This window comes from Ursus arctos, unplaced genomic scaffold, assembly GCF_023065955.2.
Source record: "Ursus arctos isolate Adak ecotype North America unplaced genomic scaffold, UrsArc2.0 scaffold_19, whole genome shotgun sequence".
Taxonomy (NCBI): domain Eukaryota; kingdom Metazoa; phylum Chordata; class Mammalia; order Carnivora; family Ursidae; genus Ursus; species Ursus arctos.
In genome coordinates this window covers 41,271,953-41,293,609 of record NW_026622863.1, presented here as the reverse complement: position 1 = coordinate 41,293,609, position 21,657 = coordinate 41,271,953, and the positions used below count along the sequence as shown (strand labels likewise).

The following is a 21,657-nucleotide window of genomic DNA, read 5'->3' as shown; positions in this document are numbered from 1 at the left end:
TGCCCCCATAAGGCTATTTCTTTTTTTTTTAATTTTTTAATTAATTAATTTATTTATTCGACAGAGATAGAGATAGCCAGCGAGAGAGGGAACACAAGCAGGGGAGTGGGAGAGGAAGAGGCGGGCTTAACCGCTGTGCCACCCAGGCGCCCCCATAAGGCTATTTCTTAACATTGATGGCAGTTCAGCGTCTTTTGACATATAAGATGTATATCCCAACATGTATCAACAAACACATGCACACACATATTAAAATGACAGAATGATAGAATGTCTCTAAGAAACTATTATTAAAAGAAAAATTAACAAATTGTTTTCACTGGGAAAAGAAGGCAGCTTAGCGGCACAAGAGCATCAGATGAACAATAGCAATCCCCTGCTGGAATTTCAACTATAAGCGTTTTAAAATTAATTACCCTAAGTATCGCCATTAATAGGTAAATATTATTAAGGAATCACACCCTGAGCATAGTGAACAAAATGGCCTTTCACTTCCTGTCCCTCCCGCCTGGAGCTCCTTATTCATTGTTAGCCTGTTGATTGCCCTTGACTGTGAAAACCCAAAGGCAGCATTTTCCCCTATCCGTGGTGCTCGTCATAGATTTCTGCTGGGGTTGTCTCAGTACAACTACAGGTATAACCGGTATCAGAATGATGTTGGAAACTGGATTCTCCCAAGAAGCTGTGGCATTGTATCCAACTTGCCTCATGTAGGCATCTTCCTCCCAATGCCTACCACGTCTATATTTAAAATACATGACTTGTATTTACATGTATATATTATGAAGAGACACTCTGAGCTCATAGGCTCTTCAGAAGAATATCTAACTCTAGGTGCTTCCTCCCTAGTCCATCTGTCAGAAAATTGTGTACTAAGCTGACATTAAAACATGACATATTACTGCCACCTGCTGGGAAGTTGTGGTAAAAATGCAAATCTACAGTGTCTAGAACGTGAATGGTATCACTTGGAATTTTGCAATGCACAGCCTGAACAGAATATGGGACAGCCTCGAATTACTAGACAGCAGGTTAGCAAAATGACTGAGTATGGAGACTGGAGCCAGGTTGCCTGGGTTAAATCCCTAGCTCTGACCATTCCTAGATGGTGACCAAGGACATGTGATGTAACTTATCTCCATTTCTTAACCTATAAATGGGAATAGTCACAGTACCTCCTTCATGGGATAGAAGTAATGATTAAGTGTGTCAATATATGTAAAAAGCTCTGGCACAGGGTGAGTGCCTTAAGAGTATTTGCTGTCATAATGTTCTAAAATTTATTTAACAAATACTTGTGGAGTAGCAGGCATACTTCTAACATCTCCACAACTATTAACCTTTTTAGTTTCCATAACAACCCTCTTGGGACAGGTAACAGCATCTGCAGAGGGCTAACCCCAACGTCACAAGATGGGGTGCATGAAGATTTAAATTCCAGTAGGCATTTGCAGACATCACATTCCCCTCTCTGGGACACGTAACTGGAATTTCCACACATCGGGGGATTCCTGTTGCCTCCCAAAGAAGGGATGAAAACCTGTGAGGGGCGCCTGGGTGGCTCAGGTGCTAAGCGTCTGCCTTTGGCCCAGAGTGTGATCCCAGGGTCCTGGGATCGAGCCCTGCATTGGGCTCCCTTCTCTGCTGGGAGCCTGCTTCTTTCTCTCCCACTCCCCCTGCTTGTGTTCCCTCTCTCGCTGGCTGTGTCTCTCTCTATCAAATAAATAAATAAAATCTTAAAAAAACAAACATGTGAATGGGAAGAGGGGTTCAAGATTCTCAGTCCCTCTTTAGGATCGCAGGTGGGGGTGGATGCTGTGTGTGATTGAGTGTGAGGGTGAAGCTGCCAGAACACAGCTTCCTTGCAGTCTGTCCCGGGATTCAGCAAACAGAGGTCTTGAAGTAATGAACCGTTCAGCAGCACGGAAAGCTCCTGAGTGGGCAAGGGGAGTCTATCCAGCCTTTGGGCCCGGCCACATGCAAGCCAATTCTGGCCCTTCGTACAATCTCCGCCCGGATTTAAAAATCCTTCATACTGTTTGAAGAGGTGAAGGAGGCCTGGGCAGGGATCCACACCGGCGTCCAGAGCTATGAGTACACGCTGATTTCCCCACAGAGACGCACGATGGCATGGTGGGGAACAGGATTTTATTGGGTTGTTAGTGGAGAGCACACGGGAGGGTGAATTCTAGGAAACAACAGACACTGGGACCAAGGTGGTGATCACCTTAAGGAACAATAAATTAACTTATAAAATAAATTAAGGTGAGGAAGTCCCAAACAGGGAGGCAGCTGGGAGTACCTGGGGATTTCTTGGGAATGGAATTTGGAATTGGAAAGGGGAAATAAGAATTTCCAGCCCCCTCACAAAGAGTGTGAAATGAACATTTTCAAGACCCCGCCCCCCAGGCTGGGAGCTGGGGTTCTGGGGCTCTAGGTAGAGGGAAGGTCTGGGCTCAGCCAAAGAGGGTGAAAGGGGCTGGTTCAGGGTCGTTCCTCCAGGAAGCGGTAGGTGGGGTTCTCATAGCCATGACGCTGCAGTTCACGCAGCTGCTGCTCCTCCAGGGTCAGCATGGGGTCCACCTGCAGTACGGGCCGGGAGGAACAGAGGGGCATAGGGACCTGACCGCAGATCTCACAGTTCCTCTGTGCCCAGGCTCTGGAACACCCCCCCCCCCATCCCATGTGTTTGTCTCTCACCTCCACCACTCCATGGCTGATAGCCCCATAGGGCTTCTTCCTGCGCAAGAGCAGTAGGGAGAGGACGATCAGGGAGCCCCCACCTGCTCCCATGATCAGCAGCCCAGACACGGCCTCTCGGGACACACCTGTCCCGGCTGGTGCCTGTGCGGAGAGGACATGGGGCAGGGGACATCTTTGAGGCTCACCAAGGCCCTGTGTGGCTTTGGGAGTCACAGCCTAGCTACTGACTTCTGACCTCTCCCCCTAGGTACCCAGAATAGTCCTCCTCTTACCAGCTCATCTCTCTGAATCTCCGATGAGTGGAAAGGAAAACCCCTTGGAACAGACACATTCACCTGGGGGAGCAGGAGGTGTCAGGGACTCAGGAGTCTGGGCCCCAGCCTCCTCCTCCCCTGGGCCCCGACAGGGCGTCCCCCAGCCTTCTTCTTCCCTAGGACCCCAAAGTCCATGTCCTCAATCCCTTCTTCCCTCAGGCCAAGGAATCCAAACCCCTGACACCCTCCTCCTTCAGACCTTGGAGTCCAGGACCCCTCTCCCATCCACCCTCAGGCACCTACAGGTCTAACTTACCTTTCGCTCATACTGCTCCAGCGGGGACATCTTCTCCTTCCCAGGGGATGCAGCATCTTGTTCTGTGGACCCTAACCCCCAAGTCCTATCTTACTCCTGAGAGTCAAGAACGGTGCTACCCCTGCCTGAGAAGGTGGTCAGAAGGGGCACCGGACTCTACCCCAGCAGGTCTGGTGCTCCCCACGCATGGACTCTTTTCCATTCTGGGCTTAGGGACTAGAGGGATTTGGTGGCTGGGGTCTATTCTGGGAGATACTCACCTTTTGGAAGGGCCATGGGGGTGTCTGCTGGCAGGCAGAGGAGGCAAGACAGGTGGAATAGTGAAGAAAGGAGGGCATCATCAAGGAAAGGGTGGAGACACACCCTCCCAAGGGCCCAAGGCCTACAGAGGCCTCCACAACCTTGGACATCCGTTTCTATCCTCTCCCACTCACTGTTGTGGCTAAGATACCCTCAGACTTTAGGGGACTAGACTTGAGGTTGGGTGCCTGTCCCCCAAAGTCTGGGCTATCTATATTTGGGTTAACTTACCGTCCTTGGAATCCAGAGGCTGCAGACCACCCTTGTCTTCACTGCTGCCCCCGGGGGCGGGGGCTTCCAATTCATTGGGACCCAGGTGCTCAGAGTGGAGGAGCTCCTCTGAGGGGAACAGGCAGAAAGGGGGTCGAGATCGTGAGCGTAGGGATGCCACAAAACAAAACTGGGTGAATAAATGGCATCCTAATAGTAGCATGATCTGGCGTAGCCGTAAGTGTGATCTGGGAAAGTGGGGAGCTAGATGGAGACGCCCCTTGGCAGGGAGGATGAAGGTTGAAGTTTCAAGAGAACGGCTTCTTTAAAGAGCAGGCTCACGTGTGGGATATCCGGGAGGAAGTCACAACAGATCTGGGGGCTGCGGTAGGTCACGCTTTCTGGTGTTCGTTCTCTCATGGGGGCCCCTTCCTTTGAATCTGGACTGGGTTTGTCACCTGCTTTAACCAACGGAAGGTGGGGCCCTGCCTTAAGAAGCCCTGGAACGGGAACCAGGGGTCACAGGCACTCACGGATCTGGGGCCGCAGCTCCTGAGCCAGGCGGGGGTTCTGGTCAAGCAGCCCCAGGCTCTGATTCATTCTTTCTTCAATGACTTGAAGGTGGGTCTGCACCTGTGGGGGAGGTAAGCATGAAGGATGAACGGGGCATCAAGGAGAGATCAGGAAACTGAGGAAGGGTGAATCAGGAAGGTCAACAGGCCCAAAGAAAAGTAGCATATACAATGGACAGGAAGTACGGTACAAAGGCCAAAAATTGGGCCACAGGAGGAAGAAAACTGGAGGAGGAGAAGCAGAATAAAAGGAAAAGAAAAAGGTGTACAGCAGACAGGAAGTGAGGGGCTTGGAAAAGGAAGTAAGGCGGAAGGGAAAGGAGTAGTCACTGGGAAAAGTGCGCAAGAGACAATACAAGTACAGGATACAGGGAATATGGCATAGACGACAGGAAGCGGACGAGAGTGAGTAGGAGGAGCAGAAAGTAGGGTCTGAGGAAAAGAAAGTGAGGTTTCAGGGGTTACAGAAAAGGAAGTGGGATTAGAGGGTCCTATAGAAATGATGTTCAAGGGCAAGACTTGGAGTTCAAAAGCGTAGAATGGGGTAGTGAGAGACAGGGAGAGAACATCCAAGAAATAGGAATTAGGATCTGGGGGCACAGAGCAAGGGCTGCATGGAAAACAAGGGGGTTAGGGAGAAAGGAGAGCGGAAGGACAGGTACAGGGTATAAGGCCCAAGAGAGGGATTCTGGGAAAGGAAGTAGGAATCCAAGGGACAAGAAGGGGGTCAAAGGCACAGGGGTGGTGGTGGAGGGGTGGGGGGTGAGGGCAGTGTTTCAGGGTCAGGGAGTAGGGATCCAAGGGGCTGGAAAGGGTCCTAAGGCACAGAGGTGGGGGGTTGCCAGGGACAGGAAGGGCGTCCAAGGGACAGAAAGAGCGTCTAAGGGATGGGGTCCCAGACACAGGGGTCGGAGGGAGAACGGGGTATTCGGGAGCTGGAGTGATAGGGATGTGAGCACCTGGAAGCGCATCTGCTGGGCCTTCTCAGGGTCCACAGCAGCCACGTGCTGGAAATGCCTCAGCGTGTGCCTTTGCTCCTTCTGCTCGGCCCGCAGGTAACGCCGTAGTGCCAGCAGGACGCGCTCCGCCTGGGGAAGGGACGAAGGCTGCCTGGGCCTGCCCCAGACCTTCTCACCCTCCGCCCTCTGCCCCCGCAGCTCCCACACCTGAGGCGGATCCCCCTGCAGTGCCGCCAGGAAACCTTCCAAGGCAGCCCGGCGCTGGTCGTTGATAAGGGCGATGACTCGGGTGGCGTGGGTCTCCACCAGGCGCTGTCGCTCACCAGACACCTGCTCCTCCAGGGTCTGCAGAATGGACTGGAAGTGCTGGTGAAGGCCAGGAAGGGTGAAGATGGGTGAAAGTCCGAGTCAAAGGCAGTCTGGAAAGGCAGGGCTCTAGAGCCAAGTTGGGGGTGGGGAGGGTGCTGTGGGTCTAGGCATGGGTAGAATCAACCCTAGGGTGGGAGTAGATCACAGGTCACTGGCTGGAAGGGGTGGGGATACAAGGTCAGGCAGAGTGCAGGCAGGACCAGGCCAACTGGGAGCTGACCTGAGGAGGTAAACTGTACTGGGTTGGAACAATCTAGGAACTGAGCTGGCTTGTATTTAGGGGAAATACTTTCCAAGTGTTATAGGACAGGTAAGGCTCTAGGCCTGGGCGGGGCCAACTGGAGATGGTCTGTGCCTGAACCGGATGAGAGGAGTGGAGCAGGAGTCAGGGAATGGGCTAACCTGAGCGAGGCTTAAAGGTGACAGGTGAGTCACGGGGCTGGGCCTAGTGAGGAGGGACTGAGTAAAAGTGAGAGCAGAGGGGTGGGACCAGAGTCAGGGGGAGGGGCCTGAGAAGGCCGGGGGCGGGCTGCATCTGCAGGGGCTCAGCTGGGGACGACCACAGAGCTGGCCCTCAGAGGTAAGGATCAAGTTAAGAGTAGACAAAACATGGCCAGTCTGAGGAGGAGAGAAATGTCAGGTCAGACATAGGCCGAGAGGGGTGGGGCCAGGAGAGACCGATATCACTAGGAAGGGGTGGAACTGAGTGAGGTGGGAACCAGGCCGAGACCAGGTGTGTCCCGGGTAGTGGATGCGTGAGAGTCAGACAGGCTAGAGGGCGTCCTACCTCATTCAGGGCCTGTCTGTCAGCCTTCGGCAGGTTCTTGGACTGGTTGTCTGCCATGGCCCATTCACGCATCACCTAGTATCAAGGGGAGCTTCAGGATCCTGGAATCTACCCTGCTCTACCCAGTGAGTCCCCCAATCCCTCTTCAAGACTTCGGAGGCTCCAGATCCCTTAGGTCCCACTGGCTCTTGGGTTCACAAGAGGTTAAGGCTCTGAAGGATTTTAAAGTAGAAGAATACAGTGTCCCAGAGTTTCCCTAGAATCTCGGTGGCATCTCAGTGGGATTCTAGGTAGGTCAGGGACCCCTGATCATCCTAGAGGTGGTGTTGAGGTCCAGGGGTTGCTGGGGGCTTGGGGAGTCCTTGGAGGCAGCCTCAATGTGTGCCTGTGTTTATTTAGGGAGTTCTGTGTTGTGGGAAATCCTGGGGCTCCCAGGATCATCACCTCATTAATCTGGCGCATCCTACGTTCCTCCAGGTCCATCTTGGCCCGCAGGAACCCCTCATGCTCGCTGATTTCTCCAGGCATGCCAAAGTACACATCCACACCATCTGTGGGCCTTGGGGTGGTGGTCACTGCAAGGCCAGGAACCAGGGAATCAGCCTGAAGCCCATCTCCAGGTCACCTTCCCTTCCTGGAGAACTGCATTTCCTAGAGCACACTGGAGGCCACCATGTGTCCACATAACCATAAGCTGCTGTGGGGCATCATGAGAGATCTGGTTCTGAACTGGGCCTGTTCTTGCAAAGGTTAGGAACCCATTATACCATCCTTCAGCTTCCCCAAAATAACCCTTAGGAACAACCAGAGGGCTCCTCCACCTCCAGGTACCCCCAAACCAACCCCATCCTTTGCAGTCTTCACAGGACAGCTCTTCCACCTCTTCTTTATCCAAAGTTACTCCCATCCCTTCCATTCCCCCCCCCCCCCCAGTTGGGTCTCTCCCCAACAGGTCCCTCCTAAAGATGCCCCTACACCAAGGCTCCCTTAAAGCATCCTTCCTCCAGGGTAGAGGGAACTAAGGGTCCAGAGACTGTCTCACCTTTGCTGACCGCTGCAGGGCTATGGGAGCTTGAGGGTAGAATTCTTTCCTCCTCTTCTTCCTCTTCAGCCCTTGGGGGCTCCACGAAATAATCGTCTACTGGCTGTAGGAAGGATTCCTCTTCTTCCTCATCCTCACCCCCCTCTACTCTGCCCCCTAGGGGCCAGGACCGGGTGGAGGGGTCTCTGAGGGAACAGAAGACTCAAGGCAATGAGAATCTGAACCCCGCCCCCAGGCTTCCATTTCCTGCCTCAGGAGCCTTGTGATGGGCATGGAGGGTCCCCTCCCACTCACCCAACTGCTGTCCCAGACGGATCAGGGGTCACCGGAGGGGGGCAGCACACATACTCCACACCTCGGAACCGATCTGTGCCACAGGGCAAAAGCATGCCCGAGCCATGCAGGATGAGGCCCTGGGAACTGCAGGCCTGTGGGAAGAGTAGGCCCAGATGCCAGGATTGTGGGTTAGGAGAGGGTAGAGGGGAGCTTGGATGCCTAGGTCTTGAGGACTGATGGGGCTGTAGCCTGGATTCCTGATTCTGTCCCAGTGGGAAGAGGGGGCTGAGGCCCAGACTCAGGTTCTGGAGGGGACTGGACTCCTGGGTTCTAGGGGGTGAGGATGGATGGGCCAGAGTCCTGACCTCCTGTGCTTCCTGATGCCTCCGCGTGGAACTCTCACACTGGTCCATGCGCTCCTGATGCAAGAACCGGCAGCCTTCAGGCACCAGCAGGGCTTCGCTCACAAATTCACCTGCTGGGGAACGGGGGGGGGGGGGGGGGGGGGGTGGCACCACAGTGAGACCTTCCCACAGACACTAGCTCCACCCTCCTCAGAATCCAGGCATTTTATCCTCAGAGGTTTCTCTGCCCCACTCTGGCACCAGACGTCCAGATCTCCAATGTGAACCTGAGCCCAGGGCCCAGAATCTCACCCCTGGGAGACCCCCCACTTCTAATACCCTGCCCCAGCCTGTGACTCACGCAGGCAGCGGAAAGGCACAACCTGGTGGTGGGGGTGGGCACAACGGCCACCTCGGGCACCCCCGCACCAGCGCTCCATGGGGATGGCCTGTGTCGCCTGTTCCACACGCGCAATCTGCAGCTCCGGGTACATCTGGGGGCACCGGGTAGGGGCGATCAACCCACAGCCTCACCCCTGCCAGCCGAGCTTCTCCACTGGCCATGTCCCTTTTCAAGGCTCTAGTGATCTCCCTAGGCTCTGCTTCTCCACAGAATCGGTCTTAAGATATCTAAGCCAGCAGGCCCCCTACCCACACCCCCAGTAGCTCTCCCTCGGAAGCCCCGCCAACCACCCCAAAACCCACCTCTCTCCTGGTCACCTCTGTCCCCTCCCCCAATAGGTTTGGCCCTCCTTTAAGCCTCACCTCTTCCTCTGTTTGGCTTCTCAGGAAGCATCCCTTCTTTTTGTATTAGAACTGCCTTTTCGTAGCCACGCCTCGTAGCTTTCTACTCCCATTGGGCTCCACCCCTTTTCCTACCTTGCAGGTCCAAAAGGTCTTTTTTCTTAGCCCCGCCTCTCCTCTGGCCACGCCCACCTATACCCCTATCTTTAAGGAGCCCACCACAGATTGCTAAGCTCCGTCTCTTCACTGGTTACCGTCCTTAGCTGGCCCTCTTTGCACGGTTCTCCTTTCCTGACCTAGTTTCTCAAAAACAGGTCCTGCCCTATCCTAAATTCGCCTCTTCCTTGGCCACGCCCCCTAGCTTTCCCTGCCTACCTAGAGCCTTCATTCTCCCTGGACCATGCCTTTTGTACCACTAGCTTCTTTTGGGCGACGCGGCCTAGTCTCCGAACCACTTTCCCGCTGACCACGCCCCTCCCAGTAGGTCCCGCCCACCTGTCTGCAGTATTCCAGCACGCGTTGCGGGTCCCGGAGACAGCGTCGCGAGCGCTGTGGGTCTGGTTCCCAGCGGCCGGTGCGCAGGTCCCGGTGAAGGGTTAGGTGCCCGCACAGTCCAGCAACCTGGGCCGACCCCGGGGCCTGAGGGTCGGGTCGGAGGGGTCAGAGAGGGCCCCGGGAAGCTGGCACGTGGGTCCCCTGAATCTTTGCTCCTTAGGACCGAGGGGTTCGGACCCCCAGCACCAGCCCCCTCCACAAAGCATCGCGCACCCGCCTCCTAAGAGGTACCGTTCCCCGGGAAACAGCTCCCACAGGGCGGGGGCGCCCCAGCTCTCCCGTTGCTATGGCGACCCGGGTCCCCCGGGAGTCTCGCGGCTTTGTCGCCCCGGAGACAGGCTCCGCCCCCACCCCGGCGCAGCCGCACTGGAGCCCGAAGGGGTTAAAACGGAATCGCGGGGGAGGAGGCCAGAACCCAGGCGTTCTGGCCCCTCCTCCCTCCATCCCTAGCTCAGGGTCCCACTCTCCAGTGCAAAGACGACAAGGCCTGGCTTCAGGGCCCTGCAGGCCTGGACACCAATCCTTTGAGGGCTGGAGAGCAACATCCCAGGTCGGGGGCTGGTGGCTGAAGACCTAGACTCCTGGGTTCTGGGAGGCTGAGGGGGCCCTCAAATGGGTCCAGAGGATGCAAGGGGCCAACATTCTTGGATCCAGGTGTCTTACTGTCTGGTGGGTCCCATGTTCAGGTGGGAAGGGGTTGGGGCTGAGTCACCTAGGTCAAGAGGGTCTGAGGGGGCTAGACTTTGGGGATCAGAGGCTCTGGAACAGCCAGGTCCTAAGCTAGGGGCGCGAGGCGGCTGGGAGGACAGAAGATGGGGATGCTGGGGCCTGAACTCCAAGGTTCATGAATGCCTAGTGCCGTTAGGGGCGTATGGGGGCTGGCCACTTGGCTGGAAAGACTGCGCTTTCTGCCCTGGACGTGTCCGCGTCCGGGTCCAAGGCCCGGTCCCGCCCCTTCCCCCATCCCCCAGGACCCGGCCGGGCCTCACCTCGGCCGCGCCGGGGCTCCCACCGGCCAGGCTCCCGACGGCGAGCTGCGCGCGCAGAAGGAGCAGCAATAGCGGCAGCAACAGCGGCAGCGGCGGCGGGCCCCGGCGGCGGCCCAGACCGCGAGCGGCGGGGCTGGTGGGCCCCATGTCCCGTCCCTCGCGCCCTCACGTCCCCTGCACTCCCGCCCGGCCCGGCCCCAGCGGTGACAGGAGCTCCCAGCGCCACCGCCGCCGCCGCCTCCTCCTCCCGCCGCCCGCGGGCTGCGCCGGCGCCGCCAGCCCCGCCCCACGCCGGCCCCGCCTTCCCAGCCAGGACAATAGCGTGGCGGCTCTGCGCAAAGTGGAGCAGCTCTGGAACCCCGGGTGGGAGCCAGCGCCAGGCCCCCGCCTCCTAGAGATTCCGGGAGTCCCACCTCATGCAAGGGCCTAGCCAGGAGTCTGGGTCATAGGCTCCGCCGTTTTGAGCCTTTCCTCGGGACCCTCACCCCCAGCTTTCTCTTCCCTCACACCCGGACACTCGCAAATCAGCCTTCTCTTCCGAACATGCCAGCATTGGAGACCTCTCCCCCCAGCAAATTCCTCTCTTGAGGTCCCAGGAATACAGGCCTCGGAAATTTCCCTAATCAAGGACACAGCAGTTGAGACCCAGTCCCCTTCTCACTCAGACCCAGGAGTCTGGGCTGCAGGCACCTTTATTTTCAAGACCAGAGACTAAGCCCCTGCCCTTTTTCCCTAAGACTCAGGGAGTTCTGCCTTCTGTTCTGCTTTCCAAGGATCCCAGGTGTCTGGACCTCTAATTCCTAGCTCAAGGATTCATAAACCAAAGCCCCCAGGACCTTTCTTTAAGAATGACCTGAGCCAGGTGCCCAGCACTCCAGGACAAGGGTCTCAACCCATCCTTGCTTTGAGGACCATGGCATTTCTATTCTCACACCCCGAGCCTCCCCCTCCCCACCTCCTCTTCAGGGCTCACTGCTTTGTCTCCTCAAATAACTAGAATTCTGTCTTCCCCAAGCCAAATGGAGCAGCCCTGTCATGTATGTGCATCTGTGCGTGTACGTGTACATGTATATCAAAAGAGCCTGGAGTGCTAAATGGGTAGCAAAGGATTGGGAGGTGGCTCATGGTTTTGTTCCTACAGCCACTTCATTGCCTAGGGTAGAGGAAGGGCCTTGGGGCAGATTCAATGGACCCCTTCCTTGTGGAGGGTAACAATGCTAGGAGAATCCCCAAGACACATTCACTTCTCAACCTTTTTTTTATTAAACATAAATATTCTCATCCCCAGATTCCACCCCCACCCACCCCACCCTACTCCCCTCTTCTCATGACAGTTCTCACCCTGTCCTCACTCCTTGGATTCAATTCTTCCAGGGCCTTTAAGGAAATTGGGTGGAATCAAGATAGTGCCATCTTAGGTTCCCAGAGAGTGAGCGACCATCTTGGCTGCACTTTCATTGGCCAAGCAAAGTGCCCGTCAGGGAGAACCAGGACAGGGCCTGGCCTGGCTTCCATCTAAATCTGTCCTATGTTGCCTGTCTTATCAACACAGGTGGTCATTTTGAAATCTCTTCTTTCAATGTCTGGAAATAACTTCCACCCCTGCCCCTAACTCCTATCACACCCCCTGTCTCCATCCCTCTACAAAGAGCCCATCTGCCATCTTGAATCCCTTTTACACAGGGGAATAGTGACCACTTTGCTCCCACTTGGGGCAACCCCTTTGGCTGACTTGACTGTACACCAGTGATCCAGACAATTGTAATGATCTTTCTCTCCCATCAATGTTCAGTTTTGGAGGAGGAAGGTCACCAACTTGTTCTGGTTCCTCAAAAATCAGGACAATCCATTGTGGCAAGTTGAAGATTCCAGGACTCTTCACTTGGAGAGGTGTCATACATGAGTCTGGAGACGTGGGTGGCTAGGTATGGGGAAGGCAGCATATGGGAAGGGTGGAGTCCTGGGGGCCAGATCTGGGGGTCCAACGGATGTAGGTTTGCTGTAGCTGGTAAAAGCTCGAGGGTGGGGTGTGGTGAGATAACCTGCCCGAGCTCTATACAGTCTGCAGGGGGGGACCATGCCTAGGTGTGAGTTGAAATCATAGAAGGTAGGAGTCCCTGGAGGTCCAAGGGGGGAGGGGGGCGGCAGAAAGAGGCCTCCTCCAGGGCCTTCACCAAGGCTCAGGCTCACACTGACTCCTCGGACCTTGTAGTAACCATTGGTTGGATCCTGAGGGGACAAATGGGATTTGTTAAGTTATGTGAGTATATAAAGCGGGGGGGGGGGGGGGGGGAGGGAGGTTAGGGTCCCTAATGGAGAGACACACTTAAAGCAAGACCTAGAGAGAGACAGAAAGACAGAAACAGGAGCAAGCAGAGACCCAGAGACAGAGATAGACATATAGACTGATAGGAAGACCAAGTGGGACAGAAAAACAGTGACAAGAGACAAAGGGACAGAAGGAAATGGGCAGAGAAAGGCAGCAACAGAGAGATATAGGCCTGCTAAGTCCTGGTGGTGTGGAAGGAGATGCAGCGGGGAACAGAGAGATTGAGACCAAGTTATTCATTCATCTGCCCCCAGCCCCAAAGCTCTGATTCTGTGTCATGCCTTATGCTGTTGCTGGAGGTGACTCTCATGGGGAGAGACTGGGGTCCCCTGCCTTCAAGGAGATCCCAGGCCAAAGAGGACATGGCAAATCCCCAGAGTCCAGAGGCGTCAGGGTAGTGATGGGGAAAGGACAGGCAGAGGGATAAGGCTTGATGGGGAAGCACAAGCAGGATTTCAGGGCTGGGACAGGAAGCCAGGACAGAGTGGTCCTGGTTGTGACAGGCGGAACACAGTATCATCAGGGCTGTGATGAGGGAAGCATGGGCTTTCTAGAACAAGAAATGTTTGAGTCAAGACCAGAGGAATATAGGACAGAATTAGGTAGGTATGGGAAAGAAAGTAGTGTTTCAGGCCAATAGAGTGGCATGTGCTATGTACAGAGGAGACAGAGAAGGGCTCTGGACTGGGGACTGAGGTCAGTGGAGCTCAAAAGAGGGGATCCCAAAGGAGGGGCAGGGGAGATGTGAGGCCAGTGTGGGACCTGGTAGGTGGAAGGGGCCTGGCAGAGGCATCCAGGAGGCCTGAGGTGGGCCTGTGATGGGAAAGCTCAAGAGGGAGGCCAAGGCTGGACAGATTTGTGGGTGTAATCAGCAGGTGTGCCAACAGGCTGTAGAGGTGAGTGAAGTAGCTCGGAGGCAGGAAGAGCGGGTGAAGGGGGCTAGGTCCCAGGGCTGGGGGCAACAGAGTAAAAAAGGAGTGGACCAAGTAGGGAGAGAGCTGGAGACTCAGTGAAGGGAACCCCTCCCTTTCCAATACTCACCTTGCTTTCCAGAGCCCCCTCCTCATCCAGAACCAGGTCACTGTGTTCCTTGTGCACGATGGGGCCCTGGGGTAGGGTGCGTAGTGAGAGGGAGTGCTCAGAGGGTCCTCCTGGCCCAGTGCCAGACCCTGACAACCCTTAGCTAGACAGTAGAGACTGGGCAGGAGGGACCAAGAGCCCCTGGAGCTGGGGTGTGGACTCAAGAAAAAGGGCCCTGGAGACATATTTGTTCTAGGGGATAACTGGGTCAGGGGCATATTTGGACTTGGGGGACATTTGAGCCTGGGGTCACTTGGGACTCAGACCCTCTTTGAGTTGGGGGGCCCACTTGGGACTGGGAGAACAGTTGGGACCAGTCACTAATTGTTCTAGAGGCAGAGTTGGGTCTGGGGACCCTGGCATCCTACCCGGTCCTCGCCGCTGCCTGTCTCCTCCTCCTCGGGGCCTTGAGAACTGGAGCCCTCACTGCTGCCTGGGATTTGCACCAGGTTCTTTTGCTTGGAGAAAGAGGCTGCAGCCAGAGACAGTGCGGCAGTAGAGATAAGGGATGGGGCAGGGTCACAGTTTGTGGAGACCAATGAGCAGGAAGAAAGAGGACTGGGTTGGGTCAGGAGTCTGGGAAACAACAAGAACCTGGGAGGGTAAGGAGCGTGACCCTGAGAAGATGGACATAGGGCTTGAGGGAGGAATCAGGGCCTGAAGGTGAGCCAAGACCAGAGAGGTGGGACTGGGGCCAGGTCAAGTCCAGGTCAAGGCCAGGTCAGTCAGTGGGGCCGGGGGAGGGAGGATTAGGGGTTGGAACTGAGGCAGGGCTCAGTCACTGACCTTTGCCATGGTGCCAGCAGCAGAGGGTCACCCCAATAATGACCATAAGAAGAGTCATGGCTGCAGCAGCCACTCCAGCCACAATCCGCACAGTGGGCAGCAAATCTACAGGGAGGAGAGGGAGTGTTCTGAGGAGGCCAAGTATGAGGCCCAGGAGGAACTGGGGAACAGGGATTCAGGGCTTGCTTAGGTTGGAGTCTCTGCGTTCAAAAGGTCACCAAGTTTGAGGATACCCAAGTTTGTAGTCCCTAGATTGGGGTCCTTCAGGTTTAAGGGCTCTTGAATTAAGGGTTCCGCAAGTTTAAACTCCCTGGCTTGAGGGGGTCCTAGAGTTTGAGCGTTTTTAAACTTTGCAATTCCCCATATTTGGAGCTTCCTTTCTTTGGGGCCCCTAAGTGTAAGGGGGTCTCTCAGTTTAGAATTACATATTTACATATTTAAAGGAATTTACTGTTTTGGGGGTCTCAGGATTCAAGGGACTTGTAGTTTTGAGGCTTTCAAGGTTTGAGGCTGTTGCATTTGTAGGTCCTTGGTTTAGAGATTGTGGCGTTTTGGGGGTTTGGGATCCTCAGATCTGGAGTCTTTAGGCCCAGGATCTCACCTCTACGGCCCAGGCTGACCTGGGTGCCTGCCTCACCCAACCGGTTCCTGGCACTGCAGTTGAAACCCCGGCTAAAGTCGGACTCCTGGGTCCCCGAAATGTGTAGCACAGAGATCAGGGCTGAGCCCTGTCCCCCGCGGCCCTCTGGGGCTGGGAATGTCTCCACCAGGAACCGACCCTGCGACCCTGCCGCCAGAAAGCCCTCATCCCAAGACCAGACCTGGGGGCACAAAAAAAGGAAAGTCATTAAGGAGATTGGAAGGGGTGGGAAGGAGGGACAGGGTGTCTGTCATTGCAGTTTTGGAGGTCGGGGTGGGAGGTCAGGGATCACGGCTGGGCCATTACAGCGGGGACATTTCCTTACCACGGCATCTGGGGCTGGGGATGCGAAGACTAGACATTGGAGGTGGGCGGGGCCCCTCAAGAAGGCGGGCGCAGAATGCAGGGCGGTCACAATCGGGGGAGCTGGTTTGGAGATTGTGGACCAGTCAGATAGAGGTCCTGCCCTCGGAAACTCCAATTCTCAACAAGCCGGGGCCAGGTCTTGGCCCTCTGCACTAAAGCCAATCAAGCAGGCCACGCCCCTCAATAAACTCCGAACCTCTCAGAGGCTCCCCTTCGCTAAGTCCGGCTCCTACCCCCCCGCCCCGCGGTCTACAAAGCCTGCCTTCTCAAGGCCACGCCCACTCCCGTTTCGAGCTCGCCCGCTCTGCCGGCTCCCAGTCCCGCTCCGCCCGGTCTTCTAGGGAGCGCCGCTTTCTCACCGTTCACAGTCAACCTAGCCTCCGCAGCGCCGCCCCCCAGGCCCGAGAGCCCCGGCTCAGCCCTGCACACGTAGTCGCCTGCATCCTCGGGCCCCACCGACGGAAGACGCAGCGTGGGGCCGGAGGCCAGCACCTGGGATAGGGTAGGGGCGTCAGAGGCAGGACCTTGAGAGGAAGCCCCGTCCACCGCCACCCACGGCCACAGGCCCCAGATCGGGTCTCACCTGCGCGTCCCCGCTGCGGGACCAAGTTACCCGTGGGAGCGGGTTCCCGCGCCAGGCACAGCTGAAGGAAGCGTCTTCCCCTACGTCTACTGACAAGGGCTCTGGCCTTGCCTGCAGAACTGGCCCGACTGGAGGAGAGAGAGGAGGCGTCGCATGGCCGGGGAGGGGTGCAACGTCTGACCCGGGATCAGCCACTCAGAAACGACACCCTCAAGGGTCCAATACAGGCGGGCGGTCTACAGCAACTCGGCTCACACTCTCTGCTCACACGCCCCGGCCCGCCCCCGCCCCGCCCCGGCCCCGTCGCACCAACCCAGCACAACCAATCCCGGCCTACATCCTATTCCGGCTCCACCGGAACCACGCCCCACTCTAGCCCCTGGCCCTTTACAGTCGGCCCCGCTTTGGCCACACCCAGGGCCCCGCCCCGGCTCACACTGCACGTCCAGCGCGGTGCTGCGGTTGGCGCTACCCACAGCGTTGCTGACCTCGCAGGACACCGGCTCAGTCAGGAATGAGGCGTCTGCCACGACCTCCAACATCGGCCCGCGGGCCCCGAGCACCGGGGAGCCTCCCTTTGCCCACCTGCGGAGGGAGTGGGGCTGTTCGTGTTGTCCCTGCTCCCCCGGCACACCCACTCACGTCCCAATTGCAGTCCTCCCCAAACCCGTGCTCCGGGCTGAGGAGAGGTGACCTTCGCGCTCACCTATAGCCAGTGACAGGAGGTTGGGCTGTGGACTGGCACAGGAAAGTGACCTTCTCTCCCTCCAGCGCGGTCTGTGGTTCTGCAGACAGAGTCACCACTGGGGGATCTGTGGAGGTGTGTCATGGTCAGCGGTGGACAAGGACCTGGAACACCTCCATGGAGCACCTGAGTCCAATGCCCAGCCTCTCACAGGCTGGGTCCCCAGTCTCCTCTTCCTTCTGAGCTAGGAGCCCAGGACTCCAGGTCCCAATTCAACCAGGGCTCAGGTCCAGAAGCTCCTCCTTCCTCATACCCTGGAGTCTAGCCTCAGGCCCCCTTTTCCCCAAGGGCCTCTGTCTTAAGGGCCGCTGTCCAACTGCACTCACACTGCAGGCTCAGTGTAATAGCTGTATCCTTCCCCGACGGCAGGGCCTGGCTCCGGGCCCGACAGACCAAGGTGGCTCCATCATCATGGCTGGAAGGAGTCAAGGATAAGATGCTCTCCACTGACCCAGTGGTTCCTTCCTTCAGCAGGGTCTGGAGATTATGAACAATAATGATTTCATCTACCCCTTATATAGTGTCACTTCTAAGCCTTTATTTAATCTCCACAATTACCCTATGAAGTGAATATTATTGTCCCTATTGTACAGATAAGGAAACTGAGGGACCGAGAGGTTAAGCAACTTGAATTCAAGACCAATCAACTAGCAAGTGGCTGAGCCAGGATTTGAACCTGGGTAGTCTGGCTCTGGAGTCCTTACCCTTAATCACATACCAAGGGTACCAACAGTTGAACCTCTTCCCTCCCATGCCCCTCTCTCCTCTGGATAAGCCTGTGATCTGAGTGGACCCCAAATTTCCCTCAATGGGCGAGGCATGCATAGGGATTTGGACCTGACCTGGTAGAAGGTGGTCCCATCCAGCCGGATCCCATCTCGGAACCACAGCAGCTCAGGGGTGGGGCGGGCATCCCCACGGCTCCGACAGGTCAGATTCGCAGGAACCCCAGCCACCAGAGACACAAAGGGGCCGCCCAGCACCTGGGGGGCTTCCGGGGGCACTGTGGGGTGGATTGGGGTCAGAGCTGGATCCTGGGCCCAGAGACCCCAATCTTCCCAGCTCTCACTGACTACCCCTCTGGGCTCCCTGGATTCTGATACTCAGCTAGCACTGGCTGTCCCCCTGGGCTTCCCAGGGACAAGTGAGCTGGGTCCTCACCCAGCACATGCAGTTGGGCTGGTCGAGAGCGGAGGCCTGCTTGGGTAGCCTGACATTCATATGATGCTTGATCCTCTAGCTCCACGGGCTTAATGTAAAGGTCGTGCTGGCCACTGGCTGCATTCCCTGATATCCAGTACCGGGACCACCCTGCAGTTAAGCAAGAGGCAGTCACACCATGGTTCTGAGTTCCTGGCCCCAGACTCCTTCCCCAGACATCCCACACGAGAAAGACACCCAAAAGTGGGTGCTGGGCCAGAGAGACTCTAACCCCCTCCCAGTCCAGAGTATGGCAAACTTGGGGGTGGGTGAACAGGTCAGAAAAAAGCAAGAAAACAATTACCATAGACGTCAGATTAGATACTACCTCTGGGGTGCGCAGAGGGCTCTGACAGGAGAAAGGAATAAGGAAGGTTCTGGGGAGCTGACAATGGGTGTGAGTAGTAGTTACACGGGTGTCTACTTTAGAACTATTTGGCAAATCTTCCCTTTATGTTTTATGTGCGTTTCTGCGTTTATGTAATATTTTATAATGCAAATAAAAATCCCCTACTCCCCAAGGAAGAAGCTAAAACTTCAGTTCTCCCGGGTGTTTATCTGAGCCCAACAATTTCCCAAATTTGAAAATATCAAAATAGAAACTTCATATACAGCCCAACTCCAGCACCTCCACCTGAAGCCAACCCTTCCTGGGTAGAGAGAACAGTGTCACCTGGCAGGTCCCTTTCACCTCCTAGAGCCAGCCCATCCTTCGTCCACTGAACCAGCCCCCAGTATTCGCCCAGGGCACAGGGCAGCCGGGCCTCCTCCCCCAGCAGTGCCACCAGGTCATCTGGTTGTTGCAGGAAATGGGGCGACAGACCTAGGAGGATCAGGTGAGGGGAGCAGGGTTGAGTTTAGCAATGAGCTTAGCTCCCTCATTCAGGACCCAGGAGTCCAGCCTTCCCGAGTTCTCCTGCAGACCTAGGAGTCTGAGCACACACACACCCCCACCCTGTTCCATCTACCCCAGTAAAGAGGCAGCTGGCAAACAATCCTCCCCCAAATTCACCCGCCCCTCGAGGTACCTGCATGTCCTCGGAGGCAGAAGAGGAGGATGAGGAGGGCGGGGACCAGCATTCTGAATGTGTCGCCCAAGATCCCGCAGACTTGGGGTTGCACTGGCTTCCTTGCTAACTCCTTCCTCAATGGCACACCTCTTATCACCCTGGTCGGAGCTCCTTTCGCGCCCGACTCTTCGCCCCAGGCTAGGAACCACCCCGTTTCTGGCCTGGAGCTCCCCAAGTCGGCCCAGCCGCAGGCTCCAACACTCTGAAACACAGGCGGTTTCCGCGCCCTCGGTCTCTGAGAGATCGGGGAGGGCCTGATCCCACTCGCCCCGCCCCCTGGGAGACCCGCCCCTTCCCATTGAGAAACTCCCGCGGCCGAGACTTGGATGAATGCTGGCACCGCAGGGCTGGGTCTCCCCGCGGGCTGGGGCCCCACCTAAATTGGGGTCTGGGAGCCGGAACACCTGGGTCGAAGGAGGGCGTCCGGCTGGGTTGTACACCTGCACCCTGCCAGGCTTGTGGGGGGCATGGCGGGGAAGAGAGTGGAAGAAACTTGCTCAGCCTAGGTCCTGGAGGGAATGCGCAGAGTGGAAACAGAGCTATAAATGGGAGCCCCTCGGGCTTCGCTAGTTTCCGCGCCTTGGGGAGGCGGGGCCCGGGGCTCCCGTGGGCCTGCGGGTCAGGGAGAGGACACCGGGGTGCCTGGGAGCAACTGGGACCCCTGAGAAGAGGAGGGGGTTCAGTTCTCGCCTCAAAATGTCAGCTCAAAATATCCCTCTGCCTGCCTTGTTACCGCTGCAAACCATAGCACGTCCAAGTATCTAGGAATCCAGGCCCCAGCCCCTCCTTTCCCGAGACCCCGCAGTCCAGGCTCAGCCCCTTGTCCCACTCGACTGTGGTTGCCGGGCGACGGCTGGGAGGCGGCGGTGCCCGAGCTGGGCCAGGCAGGGAGGCTGGGAACCGCGCAGCTTGTCCTGACGGCTGTATGCCGCCCAGCTGGGGCGTTCCCACGCTGCAGGCCTGCCGGTGCGCTGCGCAGCTGGCCGGGCAGGTGGGCGGGACCCCGAGCCGACCGAGTGGGGCCTGGGGGCCTGGGACCTGGGGTCTGATATTCCTGAGCCTGCAGGGACTGGGGGTCCACACTCAGGTTCTCTGCTGTTCCTGAGCTCAGATACTTGCGTCTCCAAATGGCAGGGGCTTGGACTCCAGGATTCTAAGACTGGGCGTTCAGACTTCTGTTGACAGGATGACCGGGTCAGAAAATCTGGTCTTAAGTCTTAGAGTCAGTGGATTAACCACCACTCTCTCCCGCCCCCACACAGGCCCAGGAGGATGTGAAAATCACAGACAGTGAACATCTGCCCTAAGTCCTGTTGGGGGGGGGGGGCGGTGTGTGGAGGCCTGAACTCCTGGGTCCCTGGGGAGAAGCAGCTGCAAACCTGGACTCCTGAGGCTGAGAGGGGTAGGTCCTCGGGACCAGACTTCTAGGTCTGGGGGCCTGAGCCCGCTTCTGTTTGGAGAATCCAGTGGCTGGATTCTGACAGAGGACGAGCTAGGAGCCAGTCTTGGGAGGAAGTCAGCTAGTAAGGCTGTTTTTCCAGACACTTGACATCGCTTCCCCTTCCTGGCTCTCTTGGGCCATAGGCATGGAAAAAGGGAGAGTGGGAGGTCCCAGGAGCATCCAGAGAAGGAAAACAGCCAAGGTGGAGGGTGAAAGGTTTGTGCTAATTAAAGGTCCCAGCAACTGACAGCTCTACACCCTGGCCCTGAGGGACACCATCTGGTGAGAGCCCCTATTGACTCTGCATCCAGCCCATTCCCCAGAAGGTGTGGGGGGCAGTTGGGAGAGGAAATGTGGGGGAGGGCGAGGAGTCAGTAACGGGAGGGAAGAAGAAAGACTAGAGGGAACATCGAGGATGGAGCTGTGGGGGTTCAGACCAGATGCCTCATCTTGTTCCTGGAGGAGGACCAGAGAAGGGAGTAGGGGTGGGGGCGGGGGGGGGGGAAATGAGCAGTTCCAGTTCCTGCAGGAGATAAGCACGCAGAAGAAGCTTATCCCTTGTGAGTGTGTGTGTGCATGCTGGGGTGGGGAGGGCAGGCCGAGAGGGTTATAAAATTCAAAGATGTGACAACCAGGAGGGCTCAGCAATGGAGACACAAATAAAAGAAAGAGGTGTAGTCAAATGTGGACTGAGAAAAAATATATTTTTAAAGATTTTCATTTATTTATTTGTCAGAGAAATAGAGAGAGCAAGTGCACAAGCAGGGGGAGCGGCAGGCAGAGGGAGGAGCAGGCTCCCCACTGAGCAAGGAGCCCGATGCAGGACTCAATCCCAAGACCCTGGGATCGTGACCTGAGCCGAAGGCAGCTGCTTAACCAGCTGAGCCACCCAGGTGTGCCGGAGAACAAATATTTACTGAGTGTCTGGTGTGTGAGAGACACAGAGCATGGGGAGTGGGGGATAGAGATGAGAACAAAGACAGAAAAAAAAAAAACA

General features: G+C 56.5%; 2 protein-coding genes across 9 annotated transcripts; both read right to left on the bottom strand.

Annotated features, from left to right (window-relative positions):
- Positions 1-2,139: 2,139 nt before the first annotated feature.
- APLP1 (amyloid beta precursor like protein 1) lies at positions 2,140-10,626 on the bottom strand. 4 transcript variants are annotated; one of them, XM_048223856.2, is made up of 17 exons: positions 10,421-10,626; positions 9,372-9,515; positions 8,494-8,626; positions 8,154-8,266; positions 7,807-7,940; positions 7,513-7,697; positions 6,915-7,045; positions 6,471-6,545; positions 5,522-5,680; positions 5,315-5,443; positions 4,317-4,416; positions 3,805-3,912; positions 3,534-3,560; positions 3,274-3,344; positions 2,976-3,038; positions 2,701-2,844; positions 2,140-2,583 (listed from the first exon to the last, which is right to left on the bottom strand). In XM_048223856.2, the coding sequence occupies exons 1-17, from the start codon at positions 10,565-10,567 to the stop codon at positions 2,485-2,487; spliced, it is 1,962 nt and encodes a 653-aa protein (XP_048079813.1). In that variant the 5' UTR covers positions 10,568-10,626; the 3' UTR covers positions 2,140-2,484. The 4 variants fall into 4 exon arrangements, with proteins under 4 accessions (XP_048079813.1, XP_026340149.1, XP_057170677.1 ...); XM_026484364.4 differs by having other exon boundaries at positions 3,534-3,557; XM_057314694.1 differs by having other exon boundaries at positions 8,154-8,263.
- Positions 10,627-11,662: 1,036 nt separating this feature from the next.
- Positions 11,663-19,448, bottom strand: KIRREL2 (kirre like nephrin family adhesion molecule 2). Of its 5 annotated transcripts, none has more exons than XM_026484350.4 (15): positions 19,178-19,447; positions 18,823-18,972; positions 18,111-18,260; positions 17,792-17,952; positions 17,276-17,426; positions 16,911-17,016; positions 16,641-16,789; positions 16,205-16,332; positions 15,981-16,113; positions 15,581-15,681; positions 15,217-15,436; positions 14,616-14,720; positions 14,198-14,301; positions 13,791-13,856; positions 11,663-12,649 (listed from the first exon to the last, which is right to left on the bottom strand). In XM_026484350.4, exons 1-15 carry the CDS (start codon positions 19,227-19,229, stop codon positions 12,314-12,316), a joined length of 2,112 nt encoding a protein of 703 aa, XP_026340135.2. In that variant the 5' UTR covers positions 19,230-19,447; the 3' UTR covers positions 11,663-12,313. The 5 variants fall into 5 exon arrangements, with proteins under 5 accessions (XP_026340135.2, XP_057170673.1, XP_057170676.1 ...); XM_057314693.1 differs by lacking the exon at positions 18,823-18,972 and having other exon boundaries at positions 11,736-12,341; positions 12,611-12,649; positions 19,178-19,448; XM_057314690.1 differs by lacking the exon at positions 18,823-18,972 and having other exon boundaries at positions 19,178-19,446.
- Between the last annotated feature and the right edge of the window lie 2,209 nt (positions 19,449-21,657).

Excerpts from the sequence above, each read along its gene's own strand:
- APLP1 (XM_048223856.2), bottom strand. The coding sequence starts at position 10,567 with ATGGGGCCCACCAGCCCCGCCGCTCGCGGTCTGGGCCGCCGCCGGGGC. Across the intron at positions 8,627-9,371 it reads TGCTGGAATACTGCAGACAG|ATGTACCCGGAGCTGCAGAT; the intron begins GTGGGCGGGACC and ends CGGTGCCCCCAG. Across the intron at positions 5,444-5,521 it reads TGCAGGGGGATCCGCCTCAG|GCGGAGCGCGTCCTGCTGGC; the intron begins GTGTGGGAGCTG and ends TCCCTTCCCCAG.
- KIRREL2 (XM_026484350.4), bottom strand. The coding sequence starts at position 19,229 with ATGCTGGTCCCCGCCCTCCTCATCCTCCTCTTCTGCCTCCGAGGACAT. Across the intron at positions 18,261-18,822 it reads AGGTGAAAGGGACCTGCCAG|GGTGGTCCCGGTACTGGATA; the intron begins GTGACACTGTTC and ends GCTTAACTGCAG. Across the intron at positions 13,857-14,197 it reads CAGGCAGCGGCGAGGACCGG|GGCCCCATCGTGCACAAGGA; the intron begins GTAGGATGCCAG and ends ACCCTACCCCAG.